General features: G+C 37.5%; 1 protein-coding gene across 7 annotated transcripts in view; it reads right to left on the bottom strand.

Annotated features, from left to right (window-relative positions):
* Positions 1 to 10213, bottom strand: part of mast3b (microtubule associated serine/threonine kinase 3b) — a 43648-nt gene continuing 33435 nt past the window's right edge. For all 7 annotated transcript variants that reach the window (XM_051122284.1, XM_051122286.1, XM_051122283.1 and 4 more), the window contains 7 exons: positions 7590 to 7711; positions 7100 to 7300; positions 6766 to 6992; positions 6555 to 6677; positions 6222 to 6358; positions 5753 to 5934; positions 1 to 4733 (listed from right to left, as the gene is read on the bottom strand). In XM_051122284.1, the coding sequence (XP_050978241.1) occupies positions 3760 to 4733; positions 5753 to 5934; positions 6222 to 6358; positions 6555 to 6677; positions 6766 to 6992; positions 7100 to 7300; positions 7590 to 7711 (1966 nt within the window). In that variant the 3' untranslated portion in view covers positions 1 to 3759. The remainder of the gene's footprint in view (positions 4734 to 5752; positions 5935 to 6221; positions 6359 to 6554; positions 6678 to 6765; positions 6993 to 7099; positions 7301 to 7589; positions 7712 to 10213) is intronic.

Below are 10213 nucleotides of genomic sequence, written 5' to 3'. Positions count from 1 at the left end.
TTTGAAGCTCTAGTGTGAATGCAAGGGCTGATAGTGACCCTGTCTGAACACGATCCACACGACAAACACCTTATCCACTAAAGTCTGTTATTACAGAGGGATAAAATGTCACAATGGGGTCTGCATAACATGAAGCTGTTAATACATTACTGTAATTCAAATGCTTGATTATACTTGACCATTAAACACATATTGCACTCAGGATGCCATGCCAACGTGTACTGTGTATTAACTTAACATGCAGCATGCAATTGGTTGGCTGATAGGCAGAAAAATACGGCCTATTAAAATGTACACAAACTTGTCTCGCTTACGATTACAGCAGCCAGATTCCAAAAAGTTACAGAGAGGTCGCAATTAACAATAAACCTCAAAACAGAAATGTTGAACTTGTCAGACATGTGCTGTGCTATAAATAAAGAAGTCCTTACTGACATCTAATTGCACCTTCTCATGCAATAAAAATACTGTCCCGTTAGATTCAAACAACAACATATTCAATTTAGAAAAAGTGTTTTGGAAGAGAGTCATGCATATGAACACACAAACATCCAGTCTGACGTTTGCAACGACATCACACTGAACTTTAAAACCATAATCTAGCTAAAGCCTTCACCCCTTGACTTCAGTTTAGTTAAAAACAGGCCATACAGATCCCTTCGCACAGTAGAAATTCAAATATATATAAAAAATGTAAACATTATTCCAAGTACAAAAGCTTGTGAGGACAGGCCAACGGTCCATGGAAAACTTCTGATGCTGTGATTTGTCACGCAGTGATTTGTGCACACGTGAGTGAGTTCCAGTTAGTAGGTGTGTGACTGCATGCTTTACTACTACTTTAAATATTTCAGAGGTGTCCGTGAGCCCGTTCCGTCTTAGCACCTGTGAACTTTTTTTAGATTGTAGGTAAACTGAACATGCAAAGTTGGGTGAAAAAAACAAAACAAATAATAGCAAGAATATTTAAGGAAAATTAAAGACATGCAAAAAATAATTGTGGGAACTGTAAAAATATCCCTTAAAGGAATAGTTCACCCAAAAATGAAAATTTTGTCATTAAAGGAGAAGTTCACTGCCAGAACAAAAATTTACAGATAATTTACTCACCCCCTTTGTCATCAAAGATGTTCATGTCTTTCTTTCTTCAGTTGTAAAGAAATAGTTTTTTGAGGAAAGCATTTCGGGAGTGTTCTCCATATAACGGACTTCAATGGTACCCCCAAGTTTGAGCTTCCAAAATGCAGCTTCAAAGGGCTCCCAGCCGAGGAATAATGGTCTAATCTAGTAAAAACGACTGGTTATTTTCTAAAAAAACAAAAAAAAAAAACAAAAGACAATTTATATACTTTTTAACCTCAAATGCTCATCTTGTCTAGTTCTGCATTGTGCATGCGTAGTCTGTGCAACTCCGGGTCAAGACCGTTAGGGTATGTCGAAAAACTCCCATCTCATTTTCTCCCTCAACTTCAAAATCGTCCTACATCACTGTTCTACTTTTTTTTGGAAAGGGCGTTTGACCTTCTTTGGATGTTTACTTTGTAAACACTGGGTCGGTACGTCTGCAGCGATATAGTACAATTTTGAAGTTGAGGGAGAACATTTTTCGACATACCCTAACTGTCATATATAGGAATACACAGTGCACGCAGAACTAGACCAAGACGAGTGTTTGCAGTAAAAAAATTACATAAACTGTTAATTTTTTTCAGAAAATAACCAATCGTTTCGCTAGATATGACCCTTCTTTTAGAGCCTTTTAAAGCTGCATTTAGCATTTTGGAAGTTTCAACTTGGGGGCACCATTGAAGTCCACTATATGGAGAGAAATCCTGAAATGTTTACCTCAAAAAACTATTTCTTTACGACTGAAAAAAGAAAGACATGAACATCTTGGATGACAAGGAGGTGAGTATGTTATCTGTAAAATTTTTGTTCTGGAAGTGAACATTTCTACTTTATTTACTCACTTGATCCAAACTCCTAAGACGTTCGTTCATCTTCAGAACACAAATCAGATATTTTTGATAAAATCCGAGAGCTTTCTGACCCTGCATAGACAGCAACACAACTGACACGTTCAAGGCCCAGAAAGATAGTAAGGACATTGTTAAAATAATCCATGTGATATCAGTGGCTCAACCGTAATGTTATGAAGCTACGAGAATACTTGTGTGTGCAAAGAGAACAAAAATGACTACTTTATTCAACAAACCCAGCAACGCAACTAAAAAACAAAAATGCCTTTATTCAATTATTTTTTTTTCTTCCGTGTGAGACACTGACACTGAAAAGAGAAAAATAACTGAATAAAGTCATTTTTGTTTTTCAGTTGCGTTGCTGGGTCAGAAAACTCTTGAATTTCATCACAAATGTCTTAATTTGTGTTCTGAAGATGAACAAAAGTCTTACAGGTTTGGAACAACATGAGGATGAGTAATTAATGACAGAATTTTCATTTTTGGGTGAACTATACCTTTAAAAATTGAATGGATGGATGGATGGATGGATGATGTTTGGATTTTGAATGTTAGTTCACCCAAAAATGAAAATTCTGTCATTATTTACTCAAACATGAATAAGTTTCTTTCTTCTGCTGAACACAATATAAGACATTTTAAAGAATGTGGGTAATCAAACGGTTTCTGGTCACCACTGACTTCCACAGTATGAAAAAAACACTAAGGAAGTCAATGGGGACTAGAAACTGTTTTCAAAATAACTTCTTTTGTGTTCAACAGAGGAAAGAAACTCATACAGGTTTGGAACAACATGAGGGTGAGTAAATGCTGACAGTATTTTCATTTTTGGGTGAACTCTCTCTTTAAAATTGAATTGATGTTAGGATTTTAAATGCTAGTTCACCCAAAAATGAAAATCTGTCATTATTTACTCACTGTCAAGTTTTCCAAACATGTATGAATTTCTTTCTTCTGCTGAACACAATAAAAGCCATTTTAAAGAATGTGGGTAATCAAACTGTTTCTGGTCACCATTGACTTTCATATCATTAAAAAAAAAAAAAAAAAAAAAAAAAAAAAAAACACTAAGGAAATCAATGGGAACTAGAAACCGTTTTCAAAATATCTTCTTTTGTGTTCAACAGAGTAAAAGAAACACACGCAGGTTTGGAACAACATGAGGGTGAGTAAATGACAGTATTTTCATTTTTAGGTGAACTATCCCTTTAAATTAAAATATTTAAATCAAATTCATCTTAAACAAACAAAAATGGTAAAACATATTTGGTTCGATGCACAATTTAAAAAAGAAAAAACATTATACTGTTTTTTTTGGACACCTTGACCAACATGTATGACTTGTGGGGTTTCCACAGTTGAAGCCCAAATGCTCCAAAAACACTTTGAGATTGTGAAATAATACATGAAAGAGCCACACAACAACTCCATTCAAATATCATTTGAACTTGTAGCTTTTAAAAAAATCAGACACAAAGTAGGTGCAAAAACGAAATGATTTTGAAGCATTTGCACATTTTCATAGAAAAATCAAGCTTCCCTCAACAGGTTCACAGAAGGTGAGAAAAATGTTCTAGCAACCATTAAGTCCTCTTTTTGGCCAACAGTACGTCTCCAGTGTACTTATAAATAAAAAAAAAGCATAAATATTCCCTGCATAAGACTAGCTTACTTTCATTTACACGCTAATAAAAACACTCCGCTCGGTAATTACGCGTGGCAACAAACATCTCAGCGGGTGCGTTGAGAATCCTGCGGATATGTAACAGTCTTCAGTCGTTCATCTTTCTTTCAGTTTGCTTTCTTCTGGACTCTGATGCTTTTCTGGTTTCGCTGCATTTGCGATCGTCTCGACGGCTTCTTTGTCACCTTGATTCGGACAACATGACACGTTCTCCTCAGCCTCTTCCTCGTCTTCATCCGAGCAAAGCCTCCAGTCATCCGCTTCCTCGCTTTCTGACCCCTGCACGGCGATTTGGGGAACCAGCGGATTCCTCCTCGCCCCGCACTCCTCCTCGGACTGCGTTTCGCCCATCATCTGTTTGGGGCGCGCGCTAGCGGACGTGGCCGTCTGAGCGGGTATCTGCGGCACCCTGTCGTCCGGTTCATCAAAGCTCACCTCCTGAACAGCTTCTTGTTTCTTAAATGAATCTCGGCGCTCGGAGAGATTGAGCTTGCGCATTACGACAATCTGCTCCATGCGTTCTCCAGGCCAGTCCCTTAATCTCTGGGCGCACAGGTACCCGCCCAGCCTGCCGTGATCCGCCGTATACGTCGCACCGCAGGCCCCCTCCGGCTCTGTGTCTCCCAGGACGTCCACCTCGCAGTGCGGGACCTCCAGCGTGTGTCTGCGGGCTGCGTGGGGCTTTTTGTCAGCGAACAAAGCCCCGGAAAGTTTCTCCGCAGACTGGACTCTCTTAAGCAGAGGGGAACGTGGAGGTTCTGCACTCCGGGGTCGGACCACGTGCCGAATGATGGTGGGGGGCGATAGAGTCTTGCCGTGGAAGGAGTGGAGGGTTTTGGAGATGCTGGGTAAGGGAGAGGGGGAGCGCTGAGGGGACAGGGCCTGCGGCGAGGAGGTGCAGGCTAGAGGCGAGGGTGGGATACTGCTGGTTGACTTTCGTCTCCCCACTTTAGTGTAGCGCTGGTTGCTCAGTTTAGAGCCGAGGCCGTGCAGAGAGCTGGGCCGCATCTGGACCGCCGGCGAACTCGGAGAGCTGGTGCACGGAGAGGCGTTCTGGGGCAGGCTGGCATCTGAACGGACGGCAATGTTTTAGGACAAAACTACAAACAGTATTTTCAACAACCTTTTTTCTGGCATTTTTTACATAGATAGATGCAGAGTCTTATTAGTTGTTTTTTTCTCCCCCAAGATAAAGACAGTGTTTTCTTTTTTTAAGAAATATATTTTAGAAATAGAAATAGTGCAATATAAATATTACAATATAAAAAGAAAGGATTTTTGATAGCTGTTCATTTTTAGTTCATGTTAACTAAACATTTAATATTACTTATATATATATATATATATATATATATATATATATAATAAATATACACAGTGCATATATAGTATGTAAACACTTATTTTGAATCAGTTAATCATGACTAATTGTTTTGCAGCTCTACTAAAAACATTAAGAGAATTTAAAGAAATTATAAAGAAATAAACTTTTATAAATATTTAAATATTTTTCCAGGTTGAAAAACAACAACAACAACAACAACAAAAACAAACAAACAAAAAAACAAACAAACGGCACAATATAATAACCATTATACATCAATGAAACCTTTTTTTTGTTATTTACTAATTTAATAAGTGCACTAGAAATAGTGCAGAATCTTAAATATTTATCTATTTTACAGTATAAAAAGAAATGGTAAAAAAAATAAATAATTCTGGTTTAAAATAGAAAAATATTTAAATAGCAGTTAGCAATAATTAAGCAATATTTAAATGTCTTTAAAGTAATATATTTAAGAACACATTTTTGCTATTTTCTAATTGAATAAGTGACCTAAAAATAGTGCTGAATCAAAATATTTCTGCTAATTTCTAATTATTAAAAAACATTAAAATAGATTTAAATATTTCTATAATATAACTACAAAAAAAAAAAAAAAAAAAAAACATTTTTGGGGCATTTTCTATTTAAAAAAAAAAAAAAAAAAAAAAAAAAAAATCAACATCCTGAACTGATCAAGTGTTGGTTGACAAACTTTGTGGAAATAGTTTTTCATTTTCCATGTGCGGTTAAGTCAGGTCATACCAGCGGTGTGGTCGGGAACGGGGCTCCGGCAGGGTGTTGTGGGTCCGGAGGACAGGCTGTGGGTGGGAGATCCCGGCAGACTCTCGCTGGAGGACACCGAGTGATGCAGGCCGGAGGAGAAACTGCGGCTGCTGTGCATTACTGTGCTCTGTTTGGACAGCTTCTTCAACATGCTGCGCCTCCTGGGTGAACACCGCATATCATTCAGATTAAAAATCAATGATGGATCTCTTTAAGTAACATCAAAATCAACATCATTAACATATATCAAATATATCAGCCAGTAGCCAATAGCCAGTGCCTGCTAGGCTGTCAAACCATATTAAATACTTCCCGCAGAATAAATAAATGCTAATTCAATTTCAGCAATCTAATTTGCATTCATTAAATTGTATAATGTATGCAGAAGCATTTTTATGGAATTGTCCACGTAAAATAATATGAGAGCTTTAAAATGAGTTCTCCTGACCGGTCTTGACTGTCCTTCCATTTGCTCCTCTTACTGCGGCGGGCCATCTTTCCTTTACAGCTGCGCTTGCGTGCCGGCCCAATCTTTATAGACGTGTCCTCCAGCGCGATAGTCTGCAGGGCCACCTGGTTACCGCTCTGTGAATTAAGAGGACCAAAATGAACATGAAAACAATCTTTGCCCTCTCTCATTTTGTTGCAAACCAATTTATCTTCTACTGGCTTCAAAATGATTGTGTGTTTTCTGTGAATTCCTCAAATGACAATGTCTTTGGTCTCGTTCAGAATATCACACAACGGTTCAGTGAATCCCAACATGCTTCTGTTCAAATACCTTCAAAAGCAGCTCCATCATCTCTGTGTGCACTAGACCCTGCACAGACTCTCCATTCACATGAGTGATCAGATCACCTGCTCGCAGTCCAGCCTCATGGGCAGGGCTGCTCTCCTCCACACCCTGACAGAAAGAGCATGAAGAATCAAAACAGACGGAGCGATAAGCACCTTTAAAGCTCAGTGTGTTTTAGGAGTGATCCTCCGCTCACCGAGACCATGTGGTGTATGGTGTAGATGTCGCTGGTCCCCATGTACACTCGAATGGTCTGCAAGGTGAAACCGTATTTCTTCCCAGAGCTGTGGATGATTATAGGTGGGCGGAGCCTGCTGATGCTGAGTGACAGGTCTCGGTTGGGGGAGGAGTCTCGGGATGATGGGTTCGAGGAAAACGATCGAGGGGAAATAGAGCGTGCCTGAAGGCTGCCACTCCCATCATCTAAGGAAGAAGTAGTAGTAGTCACAAAAATAATACAGCTGAAGCTAAAACATACATTTGCATTTATTTTATCAGTGCTGTTGTGCTGACTACGTTTGGGGTCTGACCTGGTGTGATGATGAGTGAGAGGGTGGACACTGATGCAGATTTGGGGACTTTGCGTCCTGGTGAGAGTCGCTGCCTGTCGGGCGTCTCCAGCTGGTTTCCAAAGCACTGAGGACTCCCTTGTTCCCTTGGCGACGAATGTTTCGTTCCTGTGCTGTTGCTACGTAGCCTGATTCGTCGCAGGTTGGAGACGACAACTTCAGCTGCAGAATTAAAAGGTTTGCATCAAAACACTACTCCACCTTAGTGAATGTAGCACAACATTACATTTAATATGAACATTGCTAGGAGACACATTAAGAGTTGTTTTTTTGTAATTAAAACCAACTCATATTCATTATCATACTGACAAATGTATTTCTTTTTTCCAAAGATACATAGTTGCATGGCTGTTCTCAAGTTAACCACAATTGGCAGGTGTGACAAAATGTTCATTCTGAAAATGTGTGAAAGGCAATAAAGTGATGACAGAATGGCACATTCTCATCTTACCCTCGTCGTCTGTGGAGAGGGCGAATCGAGGCATGGCCTCCAGGCTGTGGGTGCTGCTCACCACTAGGGGGCTCACGGCTCGCTCAGGCTGAGAGGAGCTGGAAGAAGTGCGAGGGCGCAGACTGGAAGAAACCAAACACGCATTCAGAGTGCTGGAAAATCACATCTGTGACTGAGCCTCTATCAAAACATATGAGTGACCCTGAACCACAAAACCAGTCATAAGGGTCAATGTTTTTTTTTTTTTTTTTTTTTTTATTTAATCATCGGACAGCTACATTTCCATAGTATGGTTTTTTTAGAATAGGAAAATATTTAACCTAGATACAACTATTTGAAAATCTGGAATCTGAGAGTGCAAAAAATCTAAACACCCTTAAAAGGATCCTATTATGCTCTTTTACAAAGTCTTGATTTTATTTTGGGGGTGTACTAGAACATGCTTTCATGCTTGGTGGTTCGAAAAACGCATTTTTTTAAACTTAATTTACATTATTACAATACATTTCTCCCAGCCTGGCACAAATGGCTCGATTAGTTCCGGATTTAATGAAGACCTGCCTTCTGTGTTTGGTTAGCTCTCCCACTGCTTTGCAAATGACGAACAGCTTAGACGGTGTTTCAGTACTGTCACATCCCTTGTCAAAGCAAGTTCCGTGTATTAAAGTGATTCTTATGTTTTAAATATAGATATTTTTCTTACAAAAATGCATCGATTCGCTGCAGGAGGCCTTGACTGACCCCCCTGGAGCCGTGTGAGGCACTTTTTATTATGGATGGATGCAAATTATTGGACTTGTTTGGACTGATGAAGAGAAACACCCATCTATGCCGTTCTAAAGCTTGGGAGCGCCAGGATAAATTTTAATACAACTCAGATTGCATTCGTCTGAAAGAAGGAAGTCTTCGGACTAAAATTCACTGACTAAAATTCAAAAAGTGAAACAACAGCACCCCTTTAAAGTTGTCCAAATTAAGTTTTTAGCAATGCATATTAGAAAATAAAATATTAAGTTTTGATATATTTACGGTAGGAAATGTACAAAATATCTTCATGGAACATGATCTTTACTTAATATCCTAATGATTTTTGGCATAAAAGAAAAACTGATCATTTTGACCCATACAGTATATTTTTGGCTATTTCTACAAATATATTCATGCTACTTATGACTGGTTTTGTGGTCCAGGGTCACATATGTGAAACTACATACTATATTATACACTAATGTAATACTACACAGAGTATAATGTTTATTTTTCTAATTAAAGTTTAAAAATGCAATCATAAGAAACATTAAAAGTGAACAAACAAATTAAAATATTATTAATAAATATTATTAAATAAACTTTATGCACATTCTAGAGCGTCACGACACGTGTGTGGTGCTGCTGACGCAGGGGATGGCGTTCTGATGTAGAACGTCCATCTCTCTTAGTTTATCGTCTGCCTGTTCTGGTTTGAATAAGTAAGGCTGGGAACAAGTCCATCTCATCTTAGTTTTTTATCGTCTTCCTCTGCCTGTTCTGGTTTGTTAATAAGTTGTTAAGTTTTTTTGCACACAAAAAGATTTGCTTTAACAATGTCTCTTCTGCCCACCAAGCCTGCATTTAATTGAATCAAAGTACAGCAAAAATAGAACATTTTGAAATATTTTTACTATTTAAAATAACTGATTGCTATTTGAATGCATTTAATTGAATCAAAGTACAGCAAAAATAGAACATTTTGAAATATTTTTACTATTTAAAATAACTGATTGCTATTTGAATATATTTTAAAGTGTAATTTATTCCTGTGATTTCAAAACTAAATTTTTAGCATCATTACTCCAGTCACATGATCCTTCAGAAATCATTCTAATATTATGATTTGCTGCTCAAAAACATTTATTATTATTATTATTATTATTATTATTATGTTGAAAACAGCTGAGTAGAATTTTTTCAGGCTTCACTGATTAACAGAAAGTTCAGATGAACAGCATTTATCTAAAATAGAAATCTTTTGTAACATTATAAATGTGTATATATTCACTTTTGAGCACACTTGCTAAATAAAAGTATTAATTTCTCAAATACACATTTGAGAAAAAAAAAATACTCGCTCCAAGCTTTTGAATGGTATAGTGTACAATGTTACAAAAGCGTTTTATTTCAGACAAATGCTGATCTTTGGATATTTCTATTCATCAATTGAAAAAAAAAAAAAAAAAAAAAAAAAAAATGTGCTCAACTGTTTTAAATATTGATGATGATAATAATAACAAAACATGTTTCTTGAACAGCAAATCGGCATATTAGAATGATTTCTGAAGGATCATGTGACAGTGAAGACTGGAGTAATGATGCTGAAAATGTAGCTTTGATCACAGGAATAAATTACATTTTAAAATATATTTAAATAGAAAACAGTCATTTTAAATAGTCAAAAATATTTCACAATATTACTCCTTTTGCATCAAATAAATGCAGGCTTGGTGAGCAGAAGACACTTCTGTAAAAAAAAATTAAAAATCTTACTGTTCCTAACTTTTGACTGGTAGTGTGCGTTTTCCATTCGCTTGTAATGACAGGTCAGTGATGACAGAATTTGTGTTTATGGGTGAACTGATTTCTTTATT

The sequence above is a fragment of the Labeo rohita genome, chromosome 11, assembly GCF_022985175.1.
Source record: "Labeo rohita strain BAU-BD-2019 chromosome 11, IGBB_LRoh.1.0, whole genome shotgun sequence".
Classification (NCBI taxonomy): Eukaryota; Metazoa; Chordata; class Actinopteri; order Cypriniformes; family Cyprinidae; genus Labeo; species Labeo rohita.
The sequence above is the reverse complement of the archived record's forward strand: the minus strand, read 5'-3'. Positions and strand labels throughout refer to the sequence as shown.